Source organism: Aegilops tauschii, chromosome 2 (assembly GCF_002575655.3).
Source record: "Aegilops tauschii subsp. strangulata cultivar AL8/78 chromosome 2, Aet v6.0, whole genome shotgun sequence".
NCBI classification, from domain to species: Eukaryota; Viridiplantae; Streptophyta; class Magnoliopsida; order Poales; family Poaceae; genus Aegilops; species Aegilops tauschii.
The window spans coordinates 311,477,370-311,501,145 of NC_053036.3; the positions used below are offsets into that span (position 1 = coordinate 311,477,370).

The following is a 23,776-nucleotide window of genomic DNA, read 5'->3' on the forward strand; positions in this document are numbered from 1 at the left end:
TCAATCATCCTCCATCACCAATTTCATGATGCTCACCGCCGTGCGTGAGTAATCCCATCATAGGCTTGCTGGACGATGATGGGTTGGATGAGATTTACCATGTAATCGAGTTAGTTTTGTTAGGGTTTGATCCCTAGTGTCCACTATGTTCTAAGATTGATGTTGCTATGACTTTGCTATGCTTAATGCTTGTCACTAGGGCCTGAGTGCCATGATTACTGATCTGAACCTATTATGTTTTCATGGAATATATTTGTGTTCTTGATCCTATCTTGCAAGTTATAGCCACCTACTACGTGTTATGATCCGGCAACCCCGGAGTGACAATAGTCGGGACACTTCCCGGTGATGACCGTAGTTTGAGGAGTTCATGTATTCACTAAGTGCTAATGCTTTGGTCCAGTTATCTATTAAAAGGAGTCCTTAATATCCCTTAGTTTCCAATAGGACCCCGCTGCCACGGGAGGGTAGGAAAAAAGATGTCCTGCAAGTTCTTTGCCATAAGCACATATGACTATACACGTAATACATGCCTACATTATATTGATGAATTGGAGCTAGTTCTGTGTCACCCTATGTTATAACTTTTGCATGATGAATGCCATCCGACATAATTATCCATCATTGATCCATTGCCTACGAGCTCGTTTCATATTGATCTTGCTAAGTTACTTTTCCGTTGCCACTGTTATGATTGCTACAAAACTGCTACTATTACTTTTGCCACTGTTACCGTTACTTCCATACTACTTTGCTACTAAATACTTTGCTGCAGATATTAAGTCTTTCAAGTGTGGTTGAATTGACAGCTCAGCTGCTAATACGTGAGGATATTCTTTGGCTCCCCTTGTGTTGAATCAATAAATTTGGGTTGAATACTCTACCGTCAAAAACTGTTGTGATCCCCTATACTTGTGGGTTATCAGGAAGCAAAAAAATAGAATGAGAAAACGAAGCAATGTTCCTGCAAGGCCATGGACCGGATTTCAGAGGGCCATTCACGTGTGTGTCGCACACCCGCACCCTTCTCTCGGCCCCGGTGAGGCGAGCAAGTGTGGTGTTCTCTTTCTCTCGCAATAGCAATCACTAGGTGTAGTTGGGAGAACTCACAGTATAAGGTGGTCTCACACCACCTCCAGTAGAGATATGGGATTAAAGATTTGCACCATGTCTTACCATTCATTCATAGGCATTTGGGATTTACTTTGGAATTTCTGGAAATGCACATAGCCAATCCCATTAATGGTCGTGTGTCACGATCACGATCCAAACCGATTAGGTTTCAAAACTTACTGGTCAAGAAACCAACTCGAAGGAAAGAGGAGGCAAAAACCCTAACTCAATTTTGATGTATCTTTGGTTGTGGCCGATAAGTCATATATATAGGACAACTTACATGGTCTTGTGTCACGATTACGATCCAAACCGATTAGGTTTCCAAAACTTAATGGTCAAGAAACCAACTCGGAAACTTAAAGGTCGATGAAGCAAAAAATAGAACTGCAAAATGGAGCCATGTTCCTATAAGGCCATGGACCGGATTTAAGAGGGCCATTCACGAGCATGTCGCCCACTCGCGCCCTTCGCTCCAGCCCCGGCCAGGCAAGGCGAGCAAGTGTGGTGTTCTTTTTCTCTCCCTGTTGGGTAACGTAGTAATTTCAAAAATTTACCTACGCACACGCAAGATCATGGTGATGCATAGCAACGGGAGGGGAGAGTGTTGTCCACGTACCCTCGTAGACCGAAAGCGGAAGCGTTAGCACAACGCGGTTGATGTAGTCGTACGTTTTCACGATCCGACCGATCAAGTAACGAACGTACGGCACCTCCGAGTTCAGCACACGTTCAACTCGATGACGTCCCTCGAACTCCAATCCAGCCGAGCTTTGAGGGAGAGTTCCGTCAGCACGACGGCATGGTGACGATGATGATGTTCTACCGACGCAGGGCTTCACCTAAGCACTGCTACGATATTATCGAGGTGGATTATGGTGGAGGAGGCACCGCACACGGCTAAGAGATCCAACGGATCAATTGTTGTGTCTCCAAGGGGTGCCTCCATCCCCGTATATGAAGGAGTGGAGGAGGGGGAGGGGGCCGGCCACCCTTGGCGTGCCCCATGAGGAGTCCTACTCCCACCGGGAGTAGGACTCCCCCCTTCCATGTGGGAGTAGGAGAGGAGAGGGAAGGAGAGGGGGGAAAGGAAAAGGGGGGGCGCCGCCCCCCCTCCTTGTCCAATTCGGACTGGGTGGAGGGGGCGCGCGGCTACCCCTTGGCCGCCCCTCCTCTTCTCCACTAGGGCCCAATAGGCCCATTAGTCTCCCCGGGAGGTTCCGGTAACCCCCGGTACTCCGGTATATGCCCGATACTCCCCGAAACCATTCCGGTGTCCGAACATAGTCATCCAATATATCAATCTTTATGTCTCGACCATTTTGAGACTCCTCGTCATGTCCGTGATCACATCCGGGACTCCGAAATACCTTCAGTACATCAAAACACATAAACTCATAATATAACCGTCATCGAACTTTAAGCGTGCGGACCCTACGGGTTCGAGAACTATGTAGACATGACCGAGACACATCTCCGGTCAATAACCAATAGGGAACCTGGATGCTCATATTGGCTCCCACATATTCTACGAAGATCTTTATCGGTCAAACCGCATAACAACATACGTTGTTCCCTTTGTCATCGGTATGTTACTTGCCCGAGATTCGATCGTCGGTATCTCAATACCTAGTTCAATCTCGTTACCGGAAGTCTCTTTACTCGTTCCGTAATACATCATCCCGCAACTAACTCATTAGTTGCAATGCTTGCAAGGCTTATAATGATGTGCATTACCGAGTGCGCCCAGAGATACCTCTCCGACAATCGGAGTGACAAATCCTAATCTCGAAATACGCCAACCCAACAAGTACCTTCAGAGACACCTGTAGAGCACCTTTATAATCACCCAGTTACGTTGTGACGTTTGGTAGCACACAAAGTGTTCCTCCGGTAAACGGGAGTTGCATAATCTCATAGTCATAGGAACATGTATAAGTCATGAAGAAAGCAATAGCAACATACTAAACGATCAAGTGCTAAGCTAACGGAATGGGTCAAGTCAATCACATCATTCTCCTAATGATGTGATCCCGTTAATCAAATGACAACTCTTTGTCTATGGCTAGGAAACATAACCATCTTTGACTAACGAGCTAGTCAAGTAGAGGCATACTAGTGACACTCTGTTTGTCTATGTATTCACACATGTATCATGTTTCCGGTTAATACGATTCTAGAATGAATAATAAACATTTATCATGATATGAGGAAATAAATAATAACTTTAATATTGCCTCTAGGGCATATTTCTTTCAGTCTCCCACTTGCACTAGAGTCAATAATCTAGATTACATAGTAATGGTTCTAACACCCATGGAGCCTTGGTGTTGATCATGTTTTGCTCGTGGAAGAGGCTTAGTCAACGGGTCTGCAACATTCAGATCTGTATGTATCTTGCAAATCTCTATGTCTCCCACCTGGGCTTGATCCCGGATGGAGTTGAAGCGTCTCTTGATGTGCTTGGTTCTCTTGTGAAATCTGGATTCCTTTGCCAAAGCAATTGCACCAGTATTGTCACAAAAGATTTTCATTGGACCCGATGCACTAGGTATGACACCTAGATCGGATATGAACTCCTTCATCCAGACTCCTTCATTTGCTGCTTCCGAAGCAGCTATGTACTCCGCTTCACATGTAGACCCCGCTACGACGCTTTGTTTAGAACTGCACCAACTGACAGCTCCACCGTTCAATAAAAACACGTATCCGGTTTGCAATTTAGAATCGTCTGGATCAGTGTCAAAGCTTGCATCGACGTAACCATTTACGACGAGCTCTTTGTCACCTCCATAAACGAGAAACATATCCTTAGTCCTTTTCAGGTATTTCAGGACGTTCTTGACCACTGTCCAGTGATCCACTCCTGGATTACTTTGGTACCTCCCTGCTAAACTAATAGCAAGGCACACATCAGGTCTGGTACACAGCATTGCATACATGATAGAGCCTATGGCTGAAGCATAGGGAACATATTTCATTTTCTCTCTATCTTTTGCAGTGGTCGGGCATTGAGTCTTACTCAACTTCACACCTTGTAACACAGGCAAGAACCCTTTCTTTGCTTGATCCATTTTGAACTTCTTCAAAACTTTGTCAAGGTATGTGCTTCGTGAAAGTCCAATTAAGCGTCTTGATCTATCTCTATAGATCTTGTTGCCTAATATATAAGCAGCTTCACCGAGGTCCTTCATTGAAAAACTCTTATTCAAATATCCTTTTATCCTATCCAGAAATTCTATATCATTTCCAATCAACAATATGTCATCCACATATAATATCAGAAATGCTACAGAGCTCCCACTCACTTTCTTGTAAATACAGGCTTCTCCAAAAGTCTGTAAAAAACCATATGCTTTGATCACACTATCAAAACGTTTATTCCAACTCCGAGAGGCTTGCACCAGTCCATAAATGGATCGCTGGAGCTTGCACACTTTGTTAGCTCCCTTCGGATCGACAAAACCTTCCGGTTGCATCATATACAATTCTTCTTCCAGAAATCCATTCAGGAATGCAGTTTTGACATCCATTTGCCAAATTTCATAATCATAAAATGCGGCAATTGCTAACATGATTCGGACAGACTTAAGCATCGCTACGGGTGAGAAGGTCTCATCATAGTCAATCCCTTGAACTTGTCAAAAACCTTTTGCAACAAGTCGAGCTTTATAGACAGTAATGTTACCGTCAGCGTCAGTCTTCTTCTTGAAGTCCATACTTTGTTCTCATACATGGATCCCATCTCGGATTTCATGGCCTCAAGCCATTTTGCGGAATCTGGGCTCACCATCGCTTCTTCATAGTTCGTAGGTTCGTCATGGTCTAGTAACATAACCTCCAGAACAGGATTACCATACCACTCTGGTGCGGATCTTACTCTGACTGACCTACGAGGTTCAGTAACAACTTGATCTGAAGTTTCATGATCATCATCATTAACTTCCTCACTAATTGGTGTAGACGTCACACGAACCGGTTTCTGTGATGAACTATTTTCCAATAAGGGAGAAGGTACTGTTAGCTCATCAAGTTCTGCTTTCCTCCCACTCACTTCTTTCGAGAGAAACTCCTTCTCTAGAAAGGATCCATTCTTGGCAACGAATGTCTTGCCTCCGGATCTGTGATAGAAGGTGTACCCAACAGTTTCCTTTGGGTATCCTATGAAGACACATTTCTCCAATTTGGGTTCGAGCTTATCAGGTTGAAGCTTTTTCACATAAGCATCGCAGCCCCAAACTTTAAGAAATGACAACTTTGGTTTCTTGCCAAACCACAGTTCATAAGGCGTCGTCTCAACAGATTTTGATGGTCCCCTATTTAACGTGAATGCGGCTGTCTCTAAAGCATAACCCCAAAACGATAGCGGTAAATCAGTAAGAGACATCATAGATCGCACCATATCTAGTAAAGTACGATTACGACGTTCGGACACACCATTACGTTGTGGTGTTCCGGGTGGCGTGAGTTGCGAAACTATTCCGCATTGTTTCAAATGTAGACCAAACTCGTAACTCAAATATTCTCCTCCACGATCAGATCGCAGAAACTTTATTTTCTTGTTACGATTATTTTCAACTTCACTCTGAAATTCTTTGAACTTTTCAAATGTTTCAGACTTCTGTTTCATTAAGTAGATATACCCATATCTGCTTAAATCATCTGTGAAGGTGAGAAAATAACGATACCCGCCGCGAGCCTCAACATTCATTGGACCACATACATCAGTATGTATGATCTCCAACAAATTAGCTGCTCGCTCCATAGTTCCGGAGAACGGCGTTTTAGTCATCTTGCCCATGAGGCATGGTTCGCAGGTACCAAGTGATTCATAATCAAGTGATTCCAAAAGTCCATCAGTATGGACTTTCTTCATGCGCTTTACACCAATATGACCCAAACGGCAGTGCCACAAATAAGTTGCACTATCATTATCAACTCTGCATCTTTTGGCTTCAACATTATGAATATGTGTATCACCACTATCGAGATTCATCAAAAATAGACCACTCTTCAAGGGTGCATGACCATAAAAGATATTACTCATATAAATAGAACAACCATTATTCTCGGATTTAAATGAATAACCGCCTCGCATCAAACAAGATCCAGATATAATGTTCATGCTCAACGCTGGCACCAAATAACAATTATTTAGGTCTAAAACTAATCCCGAAGGTAGATGTAGAGGTAGCGTGCCGACGGCGATCACATTGACTTTGGAACCATTTCCCACGCGCATCGTCACCTCGTCCTTAGCCAGTGTTCGCTTAATCCGTAGTCCCTGTTTTGAGTTGCAAATATTAGCAACAGAACCAGTATCAAATACCCAGGTGCTACTACGAGCTCTGGTAAGGTACACATCAATAACATGTATATCACATATACCTTTGTTCACCTTGCCATCCTTCTTATCCGCCAAATACTTGGGGCAGTTCCGCTTCCAGTGACCAGTCTGCTTGCAGTAGAAGTACTCAGTCTCAGGCTTAGGTCCAGACTTGGGTTTCTTCTCTTGAGCAGCAACTTGTTTGTTGTTCTTCTTGAAGTTCCAATTCTTCTTCCCTTTGCCCTTTTTCTTAAAACTGGTGGTCTTATTGACCATCAACACTTGATGCTCCTTCTTGATTTCTACCTCCGCAGCCTTTAGCATTGCGAAGAGCTCGGGAATTGTCTTATCCATCCCTTGCATGTTATAGTTCATCACGAAGCTCTTGTAGCTTGGTGGCAGTGATTGAAGAATTCTGTCAATGACGCTATCATCCGGAAGATTAACTCCCAGTTGAATCAAGTGATTGTTATAACCAGACATTCTGAGTATATGCCTGACAGAACTATTCTCCTCCATCTTGCAGCTGTAGAACTTATTGGAGACTTCATATCTCTCAATCTGGGCATTTGCTAGAAATATTAACTTCAACTCCTGGAACATCTCATATGCTCCATGACGTTCAAAACGTCGTTGAAGTCCCGGTTCTAAGCCGTAAAGCATGGCACACTAAACTATCGAGTAGTCATCAGCTTTGCTCTACCAAACGTTTATAACATCTGGTGTTGCTCCTGCAGCAGGTATGGCACCTAGCGGTGCTTCCAGGACGTAATTCTTCTGTGCAGCAATGAGGATAATCCTCAAGTTACGGACCCAGTCCGTGTAATTGCTCCCATCATCTTTCAACTTTGCTTTCTCAAGGAACGCATTAAAATTCAACGGAACAACAGCACGAGCCATCTATCTACAACAAACATAGACATGCAAAATACTATCAGGTACTAAGTTCATGATAAATTTAAGTTCAATTAATCATATTACTTAAGAACTCCCACTTAGATAGACATCCCTCTAATCATCTAAGTGATCACGTGATCCAAATCAACTAAACCATAACCGATCATCATGTGAAATGGAGTAGTTTTCAATGATGAACATCACTTATGTTGATCATATCTACTATATGATTCACGCTCGACCTTTCGGTCTCAGTGTTCTGAGGCCATATCTGCATATGCTAGGCTCGTCAAGTTTAACCTGAGTACTCTGCGTGTGCAAAACTGGCTTGCACCCGTTGTAGATGGACGTAGAGCTTACCACACCCGATCATCACGTGGTGTCTGGGCACGACGAACTTTGGCAATGGTGCATACTCAGGGAGAACACTTTTATCTTGAAATTTAGTGAGAGATCATCTTATAATGCTACCGTCAATCAAAGCAAGATAAGATGCATAAAAGATAAACATCACATGCAATCAATATAAGTGATATGATATGGCCATCATCATCTTGTGCTTGTGATCTCCATCTCCGAAGCACCGTCATGATCACCATCGTCACCGGCGCGACACCTTGATCTCCATTGTAGCATCGTTGTCGTCTCGCCAACTTATGCTTCTACGACTATCGCTACCGCTTAGTGATAAAGTAAAGCATTACAGGGCGATTGCATTGCATACAATAAAGCGACAACCATATGGCTCCTGCCAGTTGCTGATAACTTGGTTACAAAACATGATCATCTCATACAATAAAATTTAGCATCATGCCTTGACCATATCACATCACAACATGCCCTGCAAAAACAAGTTAGACGTCCTCTACTTTGTTGTTGCAAGTTTTTCGTGGCTGCTACGGGCTGAGCAAGAACCGTTCTTACCTACGCATCAAAACCACAATGATAGTTCATCAAGTTAGTGCTGTTTTAACCTTCTCAAGGACCGGGCGTAGCCACACTCGGTTCAACTAAAGTTGGAGAAACTGACACCCGCCAGCCACCTGTGTGCAAAGCACGTCGGTAGAAGCAGTCTCGCGTAAGCGTACGCGTAATGTCGGTCCAGGCCGCTTCATCCAACAATACCGCCGAACCAAAGTATGACATGCTGGTAAGCAGTATGACTTGTATCGCCCACAACTCACTTGTGTTTTACTCGTGCATATAACATCTACGCATAAAACCAGGCTCGGATGCCACTGTTGGGTAACGTAGTAATTTCAAAAATTTACCTACGCACACGCAAGATCATGGTGATGCATAGCAACGAGAGGAGAGAGCGTTGTCCACGTACCCTCGTATACCGAAAGCGGAAGTGTTAGCACAACGCGGTTGATGTAGTCGTACGTCTTCACGACCCGACCGATCAAGTACCGAACGTACGGCACCTCCGAGTTCAGCACACGTTCAACTCGATGGCGTCCCTCGAACTCCGATCCAGCCGAGCTTTGAGGGAGAGTTCCGTCAGCACGACGGCGTGGTGACGATGATGATGTTCTACCGACGCAGGGCTTCGCCTAAGCACTACTACGATATTATCGAGGTGGATTATGGTGGAGGGGGGCACCGCACACGGCTAAGAGATCCAAGGGATCAATTGTTGTGTCTCCAAGGGGTGCCTCCCTCCCCATATATAAAGGAGTGGAGGAGGGGGAGGGGGCCGGCCACCCTTGGCGCGCCCCATGAGGAGTCCTACTCCCGGTCTCCCCCCTTCCATGTGGGAATAGGAGAGGAGAGGGAAGGAGAGAGGGGGGAAAGGAAAAGGGGGGCGCCCCCCCCCCCCCTCCTTGTCCAATTCGGACTGGGGGGGAGGGGGGCGCGGCTGCCCCTTGGCCGCCCCTCCTCTACTAGGGCCCAATAGGCCCATTAGTCTCCCCGGGGGGTTCCGGTAACACCCCCCCCCCCGGTACTCCGGTATATGCCCGATACTCCCCGAAACCATTCCGGTGTCCGAACATAGTCATCCAATATATCAATCTTTATGGCTCGACCATTTCGAGACTCCTCGTCATGTCCGTGATCAGATCCGGGACTCCGAACTACCTTCGGTACATCAAAACACATAAACCCATAATATAACCGTCATCGAACTTTAAGCGTGCGGACCCTACGGGTTCGAGAACTATGTAGACATGACCGAGACACGTCTCCGGTCAATAACCAATAGCGGAACCTGGATGCTCATATTGGCTCCCACATATTCTACGAAGATCTTTATCGGTCAAACCGCATAACAACATACGTTGTTCCCTTTGTCATCGGTATGTTACTTGCCCGAGATTCGATCGTCGGTATCTCAATACCTAGCTCAATCTCGTTACCGGCAAGTCTCTTTACTCGTTCTGTAATACATCATCCCGCAACTAACTCATTAGTTGCAATGCTTGCAAGGCTTATAATGATGTGCATTACCGAGTCGGCCCAGAGATACCTCTCCGACAATCGGAGTGACAAATCCTAATCTCGAAATACGCCAACCCAACAAGTACCTTCGGAGACACCTGTAGAGCACCTTTATAATCACCCAGTTACGTTGTGACGTTTGGTAGCACACAAAGTGTTCCTCCGGTAAACGGGAGTTGCATAATCTCATAGTCATAGGAACATGTATAAGTCATGAAGAAAGCAATAGCAACATACTAAACGATCAAGTGCTAAGCTAACAGAATGGGTCAAGTCAATCACATCATTCTCCTAATGATGTGATCCCGTTAATCAAATGACAACTCTTTGTCTATGGCTAGGAAACATAACCATCTTTGATTAACGAGCTAGTCAAGTAGAGGCATACTAGTGACACTCTGTTTGTCTATGTATTCACACATGTATCATGTTTCCGGTTAATACAATTCTAGCATGAATAATAAACATTTATCATGATATGAGGAAATAAATAATAACTTTATTATTGCCTCTAGGGCATATTTCCTTCAACACCACCTCCAGTAGAGATATGGGATTAAAGATTTGCACCATGTCTTACCATTTATTCATGGGCATTTGGGATTTACTTTGGATTTTCTAGAAATGCACATAACCAAACCCATTAATGGACGCGTGTCGCGATCACAATCCAAACCAATTAGGTTTCAAAACTTAATGGTCAGGAAACCAACTCGAAAACTTATTGGCCAAGAAAGCAAAAAATAGAATGTCAAAACGAAGCCATGTTCATGCAAGGCCATGGACCAGATTTCAGAGGGACATTCACGTGCATGACGCACACCCACGCCCTTCGCCCGGCCCCGGCGAGGCGAGCAAGTGTGGTCTTCTCTTTCTCTCCAGTAGCAATCACTGGGTGTAGTTGGGGGAACCAACCGTATAAGGTGGTCTCACAAAAAGAGCGGCGGAAGGAAAACTCCCCCTCCCTCGCCGAGGCGCTCCCGCGGGCGCCCCGAGGAAACCCTAGCGCCGCCTCCCCGCTCCGGCAGCTCCCTCCCGCGCGCAGTTGGTGGGCATCGCGGGGCGCCTTCCCTCTGCTTGGTGGTTTCGGGCGTCGGGCCGGCCCTACTCCGGCTCCCTACCTCCTCCCGGCATCCTGTGGTCACCGGCGCCGCCTCCTTCCCTTCCTCCAGCGTGGCTCGGGGCTCCGGTGCACAGGGGCAGGCTGGCGGCGGATCTGGCCTCATGCCCTCTTCTGGATGGTGGTGGTTGGCGGGGGCAGTGGATCTGGGATTCCCTGCCCAGATTTGGTGGATGGTGATGGTAGGCGATGGCAGAGGTGGTCGGCGGCCCTGATAAGGTGGTGGTGATGCGGCTAGTGTCTACGCTGCTCCAGTGCGGGGTAACGGGGCTCTGGGCGGATCTGGACAGAGCGTGGAGACGCTGGTGCTGTGGTGGTGGCAGATCGGCGACGACGGTTGGCTTTTTCCGGCGTCGGCCCGTCTGTAGGCGGTCAGTGTCGGCCTTCGACCCCTTTCCTCGTCGTCCGGGCGCTACTTTCGTCAAAAGGTCGGCCTTCTCCCAGCTGCAGTCCATTGCTCGTCTCGCGCCTGGCTGTAGGACTGACCTCGTCTCGCGCCCGGCAGCAGGATCGAGCTCGTCTGCGCCCGACAACACGACCATGCTAGTCTCACGCCCGGCGGCAAGACCGAGCTCGACTCGTGCCCGGTGCTGCAGCATAGGTCGATGAAGGCCAGTTTTCGCCGACCTATTGGGTCTCGGCACAGGGGGCCGCCCAGGGGTGCGAAAAGCGGGTCCTTTCCGATCGTATCTTTGGTTGAGGTAGCGGCGAGTCTCGGGGGAGGCAGTGTCAAGGTCTTGGATGCCGGGGCGGTGGCCCTGGTGATGGTTCTACGGTGCTCATGGGCAGAGGCCGTGGATTGGTGCTGCTCGGTTGCCACGGCCGTGTGAACGGCGTGGTAGCTGGGGTGCGGCATTCGGTGGCGGTGAGTGATGGCCGGGGTGAAAACCTACTCTATCTTCGGATGTACCGGCGGCGGCGAAGCTCGTTCCCTTCTTGAAGGCGTCGTCGCGGCTCACATTGCCCGTTGTATTGCTCCAGGGAAAACTCTGATCCTCGGATCAGGCGGTGAGGGCGCCCCGATGTCGTCCCCTTCCTGAAGGCGCCGTCTTGGAGCCCATGTTAGTCATATGCGGCTTCACTTCTTTGCGGCGGCGTGTTCATGGCTATAGCCCCGGGCTACTCTTGTCGTGCTAGGGATGGTGTTGCTGCGCCCAGCGTCTTTGTATCCTGCCTAGCGTCTATGTATCCTACCTTGGGTGTGTGTGCGTGTTGTGGGGGTATGCGTTTGTACCGAGTGTTGTTGATCGTTGCTTTTTATATAAAGCAGGGCGAAAGCATTTTTGGGTAAGGTGGTCTCACGCCACCTCCAGTAGCGATATGGGATTAAAGATTTGCACCACGTCTTACCATTTATTCATAGGCTTTTGGAATTTCTGGAAATGCACATGGCCAAACCCATTAATTCTAACACGTTCATCCGGATCCAACTACTACTGGCTCTTCCTGAACTTGAGGTTCCCTTTAGGCATCTTGCTCAAGACGCCCTTGTCAAGCTTCTGGTACTGACTCCCAATCAACCCAAGCATGTTGTACAGCACCTCATCGACTTGATCATGATACCTCTCATAGAACACTGGTAGAGTGTGTGCACACACAAACCCTGCAACAGAGCACCAGTGTAAATGGTAGTCAGAAACCACGAAAATTTCCAGGTGTTAATCCCTCCTCAACATATTATCAAGTGAATCATGGTTGTTACCGATGTAGATGACGGTGATGAGACTGAACCAGCTCCCGATGAAAGCGGTGACAATGAACCCGGCGACCACCTGAAAGAAAAAAATTCAAGCCTGGTCTGGTACACTACATGTCTGGAAGTGCTCATGGGAGAGGACAAACTGACAGGACGGATTTCATCTGATAGGCATTAATTAAGCTTAAGGCGCAACATACCATGAGGAACTGCTTCAGGTCTCTTCCACAAGACACATCCTGAAGGCTTCCCAAGAATTTGTTCACCTGGGCGCCGACAGCTACGCCGATGTTTGCAAACAGCTCTTCCGGTAACTCCAAACGGGGCACGTTAGAGGGAGACCTGAAAATATAAATGCTTGCTTATGATTATGCTGCCTACCAAAATTCAGGTGTCGACAGCAAACAAAGGAAAAAAAATGCAGAATTGGTTGGAGTTTTTGCATTGTTGCATAGTATATACCCATTGAGCATGCCTGCGAAGCTGGACCATCCGAACTGGACAACCATGCCAAGAACAAGCACAAATGATACGATGGTCAAGAAATGGTAGTCGAGCCACTCGAAGAAGACCCAGGCAGCTGTTGCAACAGCAAGAACGCTGGATGAGATCTTCTTGTTCCTCCACAGTAGCACATCAGCGGCTGTCGTCAGTCATTGTCGTCGCGAGGAAGGAAGCGACATATCATCAGCAACTCCGTGTGGACCGAATCAAATTAATAAGAGGGAGGTATAAAAGTATAAGAGGTCCAGACATTTTCCACCGCCGAGGACGTGGTGAACAGACTTGTGGCCGCCAAAGAGCTTCTTGGCTTGGCCGGAGATGGAGCCCTCATCGTCGAACCTGACAGACTTTTGCTTGGGGATCTTGTCGGCAATGGCGTCCATGATGCCGCTCATCATGTTCTCTGCCGCATTCTCAGAGTGCTCTGCCATCCTTCCACACCCTGGAAAATACAATTGTTGGTTAGCATAAAACGCGAGCAACTCAAGCTTCATATTTAGTTTCAACATGAATATACTACGATGTCTCCTTAGTGCCCTTCTCAGAACTGCTGTGAGTGAATCAGATCATTCAAGTAGATCAAGAGTTTGCTAGTATAATTATGTAAATAATCTTGGTGAAGAACCTTCAAGTATAATTGTTTATAAACTAAAAAAGGATTGCAAGATGATTGGACTGATCAAACTAAGGCATGCCTTCTGAGTCTCCAATCATCTGAAACTTTTAAGGAGTTAAAGGCTCCTTTTTGTCTAAAATAACTACTAGACAACAAATCCAGTTTTTTAAGCATGGAAAGGGCAAGGCGAGGTGCTGCATGATCCGACAAACATAAAAAGAAGGGAAAATAGCACAAGCTGTGAGAGATGAATTTACCAAGCAAAAGAGGAATCAGTAGGCAACTAAAGCTGCTGATCTTCCGGCCAACTGATCCCAAGAAGCAGGCGTTGGAGAGGTACCAATCAGACAAGAGGGGAAAGTTGGGAAATATCACGAGGACAAGAGGAATTCTTAAGGGGAGCTCCTATTTGCCGCATTCTGCGGCAAAAGGATGACCCTTCGCACAGGACGCGCTCGACTGGGCCGGCTCGTTGCGGCTGAACAGGAGCTGCCGGTCAGACAGGAAAATGCGCAAAAAAACAATGGCACGAGCGAGGGGGGTTCGAACCTTGGATCTCCGGTTATTGAACTAACCATGCAAGCTAGTACGCCAACAGAGTTTTATTGACGAGTACATAGCCTGATATCTAAAGAACTATGAGCAGCGGCGTAAACTGAACATTAGTTAAGAAATTGCAACCAAAAGTTCAGATTTCGCACACCTTTTGGAAATTAAGGAATTTTGACAAACGCGGAAATTTTCAAAATTTTGAAACATCTTACGAAACTGCAAAAGATATTTTAAAATTCTCGATCATTTTTCCAAAAAGTGAACATTTTTTAATTTGTACAAAAAACTTGAAAAATGTACATCTTTTGAAATTCAAAAAAGATCTAAAACGCAAAAAAAATTAATTTTCAGAACATCTGTAAAAACACAAATACTTTTAAAAAATACATAAAATTTTCCTTAAAAATACGAACTTTTTTTGAATTGGTGATTTAAAAAAACTAGAACAAATTTAGAAATCCAGAACATTTTTTAATACCCAAACTTTTTTGAATTGCTGAACAAAAATTTAAAACAGGAACAAATTTTGAAATCCAGAACACAATTTTGAAACTGGGTGCAGTTTTAATATCCCGAACAATTTTGAAAATACGAACACTTTTTGCATATATGAAAAAAAATTAAATGGGATCATTTTTCTAAAACTTCAAAAAATTCTAAAACACGAACATATTTTCTAAAGCGCGAACAATTTTTGAAACTTTAAATTTATTTGAAAATTTTCGAACATTTTTAAAATAATGAACAAATTTCGTAAACACAAATATATTTTCTAAAGCGCAACCAAATTTTGAAACTTTGAAAAAAAATTAAAAAGTGCGAACATTTTTTAAAACGTGAACAGTTTTTGAACTCCTGAAAAATAGCTTTTGAGGATAATTTTTGAAACACGAACATTTTTCGAAATTTGTGAATAGTTTTTTATAATGGGAACAATTTTTCGAAAATCTGAACATTTATTGAAAAATACAAAAAAATGAAAATCCTTGAATTTTCGGATTTATGAACAAAATAATAAAACACAACGATTAGAAAAATTGAAAATGAAAAATTATAAAGAAAGGAAAGTGAAAAAAGAAATAAAAACAAAAGAGAAATAAGCAGAAAGGGAAAAAGGAGAGAAAAGAAAAAAGGAAAACGAAAAAAACAGAACAAGAAGAAAACCGGATCAGGAACCTTCTAGAAGTTTCCCAAAACCAGAAAAAACCGGCTGGGAACCTCTAGAAGGTTCCTAAACCGGGGACGTTGAAACACTGAAACGGGATGGCCCAGCTGGAACGATCCCTCGATATCCCTGTGCGAAACCTCGGCAGTTTGCCGCAAAGAGCGGCGAATAGGAAATTCCATTCTTAAGAGCAACTAGTTTGTTGAATCAAAGGGATAGGTGGACCAATGGGCTTGTCGTAATTGGGCTGTGGACCAGTGTGCCATCCTTCCACACCCTGGAAAAATAAGTGTGAACCAACGATTGGGTTTGTCTTCATCAGTAGTACTGTAGTGGCCTGGAGATTCCTTCCCCTAAAAATAGCCTCGAAATTTTCCTAAGAAAAACAAAGATAACTTAACTATGCTAACTTTTTGAGGGAAAAACTATGTCTTGTACTCAGAGTTCTCTCAGAAAAAGAACTACTCCCACCGATCCATGTTAATTGACGTTGATCTAGTACAAAAGTAAGAAAACTTGAAAGATATTTACTGGTTCGTGGTCGTGCCGTTACCAAACACCACAGCATGTAATATCAGCACCTTGCAGTCTACTCTTTTTTTTTTTGAAATTGTTTGGATTGTTTACCGCATATGTCATGTGGTAGCACCATGCAGTCTACATTGTTTTATCTAGATCACAACATGATAGTTCTCTACTTCGGAGAAAAATTATTTCCTCAAAAAGGTCAATCACAATTATCATCTTGTCTGGAGCTCAACTCGGTTGAATGGTATGGAACAATCCAACATTTGGAATGCAACAGTTTCAGACAAGGTCCAACAGGTTTTCTAGAAAATTTATCCACGCTCGAAGCATAGGTAATGAATGTTGTGTACTGCCTGACTCATACATTCTGATGTTGTAGTGCACAAACTGTACTTACATTTTTCTTTTTTGCAGGGAAACTGTACTTACATTACAGACCATGCGATACATCTGAGAATATTACAAGCTCGTTGTGCGCAAGTGCATCCCAACAGTTGGTTCTTGGGAATTGTGTGCCGAATGGGATGAAATCGCTCAGACCAAGAAACAATCATCGCTTCTGATCTCAAAATCAGGTTCTTACTTTTTCAGATTCTAATCTCCAGGCCTACTGATCCGAGAAAATGTGCCGGTCTCCGAGAAGTAGGTGCTCTGGATTCCACTTCCAAGAAGGTTCCCGTGTGCCTGTGGGTTTGACAGTTCTATTCCCTGCAAGTGGAAAGTAAGGTATATGAGAAAGATGGAGTGATGCCAGAGATTTCATGTGGTTAACCTCTTTAAAAATAACAAAATAGGACAATCCAACTAACTGAAACCGTATAATGGCGTCAAAGATGCATACAGCCTACTGATTACCATCTATACGGAAGGTGCTGAACGTATAAAAGTATGGTACAAACTAACAGCAGCCATACAGCACCTGGTTTACAAGAAAGAAAAAAGAATATGTAATGCTGGCATATTTATGTACAGTATAGCAAAATATATTGTTCATGATGACTTCACTCACATAAACAAAAAAGGACTTTCTGGTGCAGCAAAAAGACAAAAACAATGGATGCAATGCCTTTTCCGACTCCTCAACATGAGCAAGTCAAGCAATAACTAAGCAAATACAAGATAAAAATTACATAGCAATCTAGAGTATCAGTCATGATCCCATGTTAAACAACTGGATTGACTAAAGATCATGCATAACATCAATTACCTATCTTATTAAAGTGAACCAGGGAAAAATAAACTCACCTGAACTGGTGTAAAGGTCAAACTAGATGTCAGTCCAGATGTTGCACCACTGCTACCATAACTCTTCTCCTTGAATCTAATATTAGAAAGTAATATGGAATCAATGAGAGATTGCAGTGCGTGATATCAAGAAAGTGGTCATGAATTGAAATAGAAACATCAATTTCAAGATAATTAAGAGAGTTACAGTAGCATAACGATTTGCCTGCAAGGCTACTAGAACTGGTACAGGGTGCAAATAATCCGTAACATAAAAAATGTGTGCAAACACCTAAATGATCTAAGGTTTGTGCAGGGAAACATTACACTTGTGTTGAATTTAGAAACAGTCAAACAGAAAACATTACACTGCAAGTTATACCATGTTTTTTGGAGTAAAAGTGCAGAAGACCTCTATTGCCGAGCTAATTAGTAGTGATGTGCTTTATGCTTTAACACCAAATGGCAAGGAACAGGAAGGAACAAAATAAAGATACTGTGGGAAGAATAAAGAAGGCATACTTTTTTGCCACTTTAGCAGCAAGTTTGTTCTGTGCAGCTGAGACACGTAGCTTCCCACTTCCGGCCTGCCCGAGCATGCCGTAACCTTCCCCCAAACCATCACCTGGTGATAACAAGATGTGATCATGTCAATATTAAAGTATAGTGTAGCTAAACTAACTACTCCCTCCGATCCAAATTACTTGTCGCTCAAACGGATGTATCTATCTAGCACTGAAATACATCTAGATACATCCGTTTGAGTGACAAGTAATATGGATCGGAGGGAGTAACAAAATGTTATTCCAACCATACTGTCAAAACCAACTGACCTAATGAGCTCTCCTCTGGTATTCCAAACTGCATTCGGTTTGCAAGCTTCATCATATCAGTTACCGCATATCTGCACAACCAAGTTCCCGAAGTCATGACAAGATACCATGTTGTATATGCGATGAATCAAGTTTCAGCACAGAATGCAAATAAGTAGTTCAAGAAACAAATAAGCATGAAGCTGTTCAATATGTTTTTTTTGCAAAAAAAGTTGAGAAAAGCTTACCTTTCTTTCATTTTTCGAAGGCGGCGACCCCCTCTCTTCTTTTTAGGCTCGGAGTCTGGTACAGGAAGTGGTTTTGGAAGCTTTGCAGGAGGTGGTTCTCGCCACTTCTCGATCTTCTTACGAATTTCTTCTAACAAGTTGCGAAAGGCACAGATTTGTCTACAATGAGCTGGTACTCTGGATCCTCCTCCAGGATGAACCCTTGATTAGACAAATCTGTGCCTTTCTCAAGTGCTCCTTCGACTTTCTGCATGCAGAAAATGGACCTGTATATTAATGTATTGTCATGGATGCGGTGAGTCAAAGATTTTTTAGACTAAGGCTAGACTAAAGATGAACAACGCCGCATGCCCTATGGACTCAAATCGCAGCCCTATGAACCCAAATTGAATGGAAGCATATTTTTCACACAAACCATTTGTAACATTGAGCGAGAACTGAGCGATACAGCACGAGTGTGCATGCTGTGTCACTGCAGAACCTGCATTTAGGGCCTAGCTTCTGCAGGTGACTCAGGTTGTCTTATAATATTAAAAAGGTCTCCAGGGACTAATCCCTGGTTGGCCTATTTCTTTCTTATTGCACACTAAACATACTAAAATATCTCCATTTGCACCCTAAGAACACTTAAAGTACTATTTGGGAATGAGACATGAAAAGAACAATCAACTGAGTGTTTCTCCAAAATCCATACAATAGGTGCCATTTAAGATTTCTTTCGAACTAGCAAGCCCTGTTTTGGTGAAAAACATTGTGCAGCATCTTATAACTGACTGATTACCCTAACCGCACAAATAAGGTTTTACTTTTTACCAGATATGAACATAGATCTATGCAAGAGAGAAAGGTATAAGGTTACAAGATTTATGAGTTTGATCACATACTTGCATTATGTCAATATAACGTTGTGTCTTTTGTAGTTTTGAGACACTGTCAAGATCGTCACGATTAAGAGACTCGAGGTCAGGCATATCATCATCACCATCCTCATCCACACCCACTGCCTCAGCGTTGTCTTCTTCCTGAAATTTGACAACAGATTAAGGAATTGCCAACAAATATATCCTTCTAAAACATGGTTACGCAGTAGACACAGAAATCAACTCACAGGATAGGCTTCATTGTCTGAAAGTTCGTCAAGATCGGCCAAGAAGGAATCAGCGAGGCTTGCCTGTGAAATGGCACTGTTTAGACACACCATGAGACCACTTGCCCAAAATAAATTGCAAATTCAAGATTGCTTAGCTGCTTAACAGGAGGTGAGATGAACTCACCATTATCTCGTCCCAAGTCTTCACCTTGGCAGGCTAGACCTATAAGAGAAGTTATTGAAGAGGACGATCAGCTCAATCACAACAAATATATAGTGCCCGGATAGGCACGCAATGTTCAAAAAGCGGAAAGCGTAAGCGAAGCAGAAGGCCACAACTTAGAGCAATGGGTGCTTAACCTTTTTTTGAAATTGGCTATATACACAGGAAAATAGGAAACATGGCACATGGTAATTTACATAGCATCTAAAATACAGTTCACACCATAGCAAATACACATCTGGTTCACATAAGCAAAATAACAACTTAAATGCAGTTCAGTTCAAATAGTCATAACCTAATAGAGATTATGTGGCCAGAATTTTGCCAGAATATGAAGGATATAGTTCCCAAGTCTAATAATAAGATAAATGGCATGTTGCCATTATTGCGCAAGCAGACAAACAAAAGTAGTTCAAAAACAGCCAAATTCTGGCCAAATTTAAGAAAAACTAACAATCAATCATGGCATGTACAATTGGAAACAAAAAATCAATACAGGAAGTATCAATTCATCACATAAAACTATGCTGTACAAAACAAGAGAGAGAGAGAGACCTGCAGAGGAGGAGCGGCGGTGGAAGAAGGGCGAAGGTCTGGTCGGCGGCGCTGGCGGGCTGCTTGGGGGCAGGGACAGGGGAGTTGGCGCCAGAGGAAGGGGTAGGCCGGAGGGGCGGCGCGCCGCTAGCAGCCCGGCCGGAAGGGTGCCGCAGGCTGGAACCCTACCCGTCACGGAGAGGTCGCTTGATTTCTCTGTTTTTTCCTCTGTTATTTCTTTGTTGGTTCGATGGGAGGAGTCGCGTGGGATTGGGTGATTTGCCCAGCGTCATTCCAATGACCAGTGGCCCCGGCCGCCAACCTTTTAAGGAGGCAAATTATCAAATAAAGAAGTAAAGTATGGAAAAAGATCCAACTTCTTGGAGTGGCTCGGGTAGGGAAAGAAAACAAACCGGTACGTGACACGAGTCAAGAGTTTCCCTAGCGTACTCCTCCTCCGGTGGTGGAGGCCCTGAAGCCGATGGAACCGTTCTTTGGTGAGGTCGTTATTAGAGATGACGGCGGCAATGGTGGCCTCACGTCATGGGTGAGCTAGCCCCCCCCCACCCCCCACCCCTATCGACAACCCGACTCTCATCTCTTTTCTTTCTTGATGATCCTCTCGTGAGTCTCATCTAGTGTGGTCAGTGCAACCCGGTGAAAAGCAGGCGAGGCGACTCGGCAGATGAAGCTGCATCGGCTGGCATGCCTAGAAATAGGCACCCTTTGGACGAAGAGACGGCGGGCATATGGGCGTAGTCGAAGTCTGCACCCAAAATGTTCTGGTAATATCGAAAGTGTTTCAGAGAGGTTTCGAAAGTGATTCGGATGAGAATAGAAGTGTTCTGATAATACCGAGAAGGTCCCGAAACCCTAGAAGGCAACAGAAGGTCTGCAAAGGTTCTAGAAACCTGCAAGGTTCAGGAAGGCCCTAGATGGCTGCCCCCTTGCTCAACTCAAGTGGTGGCAGCTACATCGAGCAGCTTAAGTGGGGTGGGTCGAGGAGGCTAGGGAAGAAACGTTGGTGAAGATGTCATGCTCATGTCGTGCGCGGTCACATTAAATGAGCCACACAGCAGCGGCATGGACACGAGCACACGATGCCCGAAAGCTACTCGATGAAGTGTTCCATCAGAAGAAGATAGAGAGCAAGTCAATGGAAGGTGGGATCCACATTCACCTCGGTGCATTTATCACATAAGTATATCACATCAACTCGACATGCAGATTACAAGGGTCAGATTCACCCTTAGAATGAAACGTGAATCAATGTGTTGCACACCTGCCCTAGAATTGGTAGTTTTTGTGATTTTCGTCGAATATGATACTCCTTCCATCTACTACTACAAGGCCCTTCCTATATTTTATGTCTACCTTTGACAATTAATATTACAAATAAAATGTGAGTTATATATCATAAAAATTATGCCATTGGATGCACATTTGAAAGAAATTCATGGTAATATATTTTTTATGGCATTCAACCATATTTTCTGTTGGGTAACGTAGTAATAATTCAAAATTTTCCTACGTGTCACCAAGATCAATCTAGGAGATGCTAGCAACGAGAGAGAGGGAGTGCATCTTCATACCCTTGCAGATCGCTAAGCGGAAGCGTTACAAGAACGCGGTTGATGGAGTCGTACTCGCAGCGATTCAAATCGCCGAAGATCCGATCTAGGGCCGAACGGACGGCGCCTCCGCGTTCAACACACGTACAGCCCGGGGACGTCTCCTCCTTCTTGATCCAGCAAGGGGAGAGGAGAAGTTGAGGGAGAACTCCAGCAGCACGACGGCGTGGTGGCAATTGAGCTCGTGGTTCTCCGGCAGAGCTTCGCTAAGCACTACGGAGGAGGAGGAGGAGGAGGAGGTGTATGAGGAGGGAGGGCTGCGCCAGGGAAGAGGTGCGGCTGCCCTCCCACCCCTCCACTATATATAGGGGCAAGGGGAGAGGGGGAGGCGCCCTAGGGTTTCCCCTAGGGGGCGGCGGCCAAGCAGATTGGATCTCCCTAGGAAAAATCCTAGGGAGATTTGCCCCCCAAGCCAAGCAGGTGGAGGCTTGCCTCCCCAGCCAGGTGGAGGCGCCCCACCTCCCCAAGTAACGTGGGAAAGGGTGTGGGGGGCGCACCACCCCTTAGTGGGCTGGTTTGCCCCTTCCCCTTTGGCCCATGAGGCCCTCCAACACTTGTCGGGGCTCCCGAAACACCTTTCGGTCATGCTGGCCATAGCCTGGTACCCCCGGAACACTTCCGGACTCCAATACCCTTCGTCCAATATATCGATCTTCACCGCCGGACCATTCCGGAACTCCTCGTGATGTCCGGGATCTCATCCGGGACTCCGAACAACCTTCGGTAACCACATACTATTTCCCATAACAACTCTAGCGTCACCGAACCTTAAGTGTGTAGACCCTACGGGTTCGGGAACCATGCAGACATGACCGAGACGCCTCTCCGGCCAATAACCAATAGCGGGATCTGGATACCCATATTGGCTCCCACATGTTCCACGATGATCTCATCGGATGAACCACGATGTCGGGGATTCAATCAATCCCGTATACAATTCCCTTTGTCTATCGGCATGTTACTTGCCCGAGATTCGATCGTCGGTATCCCAATACCTCGTTCAATCTTGTTACCGGCAAGTCTCTTTACTCGTTCCGTAACGCATGATCCCGTGGCTAACTCCTTAGTCACATTGAGCTCATTATGATGATGCATTACCGAGTGGGCCCAGAGATACCTCTCCGTCATACGGAGTGACAAACCCCAGTCTCGATTCGTGCCAACCCAACAGACACTTTCGGAGATACCTGTAGTGCACCTTTATAGCCACCCAGTTACGTTGTGACGTTTGGTACACCCAAAGCATTCCTACGGTATCCGGGAGTTGCACAATCTCATGGTCTAAGGAAATGATACTTGACATTAGAAAAGCTCTTAGCAAACGAACTACACGATCTTGTGCTATGCTTAGGTTTGGGTCTTGTCCATCACATCATTCTCCTAATGATGTGATCCCGTTATCAATGACATCCAATGTCCATGGTCAGGAAACCATAACCATCTATTGATCAACGAGCTAGTCAACTAGAGGTTTACTAGGGACATGTTGTGGTCTATGTATTCACACATGTATTACGGTTTCCAGTTAATACAATTATAGCATGAACAATAGACAATTATCATGAACAAGGAAATACAATAATAACCATTTTATTATTGCCTCTAGGGCATATTTCCAACAGTCTCCCACTTGCACTAGAGTCAATAATCTAGTTCACATCACCATGTGATTAACACTCAAAGTTCACATCGCCATGTGACTAATACCCAAGAGTTTACTAGAGTCAATAATCTAGTTCACATCACCATGTGATTAACACTCAATGAGTTCTAGGGTTTGATCATGTTATGCTTACGAGAGAGGTTTTAGTCAACGGGTCTGCAACATTCAGATCCATGTGTGCTTTACAAATCTCTATGTCATCTTGTAGATGCAGCTGCCACGCGCTACTTGGAGCTATTCCAAATAACTGCTCTACTATACGAATCCGGTTTACTACTCAGGGTCATCTGGATTAGTGTCAAAGTTTGCATCGACGTAACCCTTTACGACGAACTCCTTTTCCACCTTCATAATCGAGAAAATTCCTTAGTCCACTAGACACTAAGGATAAG

The 23,776-nt window shown here is 44.9% G+C and overlaps 2 protein-coding genes across 2 annotated transcripts; both read right to left on the reverse strand.

Annotated features, from left to right (window-relative positions):
* Positions 1–12,224: 12,224 nt before the first annotated feature.
* Positions 12,225–14,248, reverse strand: LOC109743653 (reticulon-like protein B8). The gene is made up of 6 exons (XM_020302745.4): positions 13,972–14,248; positions 13,349–13,540; positions 13,057–13,237; positions 12,795–12,936; positions 12,601–12,670; positions 12,225–12,501 (listed from the first exon to the last, which is right to left on the reverse strand). Exons 2-6 carry the CDS (start codon positions 13,527–13,529, stop codon positions 12,332–12,334), a joined length of 744 nt encoding a protein of 247 aa, XP_020158334.1. The 5' UTR covers positions 13,530–13,540; positions 13,972–14,248; the 3' UTR covers positions 12,225–12,331.
* Positions 14,249–16,290: 2,042 nt separating this feature from the next.
* Positions 16,291–20,369, reverse strand: LOC109743654 (U4/U6 small nuclear ribonucleoprotein Prp31 homolog). The gene is given in 10 exon segments (XM_020302747.4): positions 16,291–16,667; positions 17,205–17,280; positions 17,706–17,808; positions 18,017–18,087; positions 18,244–18,380; positions 18,383–18,490; positions 19,128–19,265; positions 19,352–19,414; positions 19,518–19,556; positions 20,112–20,369. Coding segments are annotated over 9 exon segments (813 nt in total). The 5' UTR covers positions 19,521–19,556; positions 20,112–20,369; the 3' UTR covers positions 16,291–16,553.
* Positions 20,370–23,776: the final 3,407 nt, after the last annotated feature.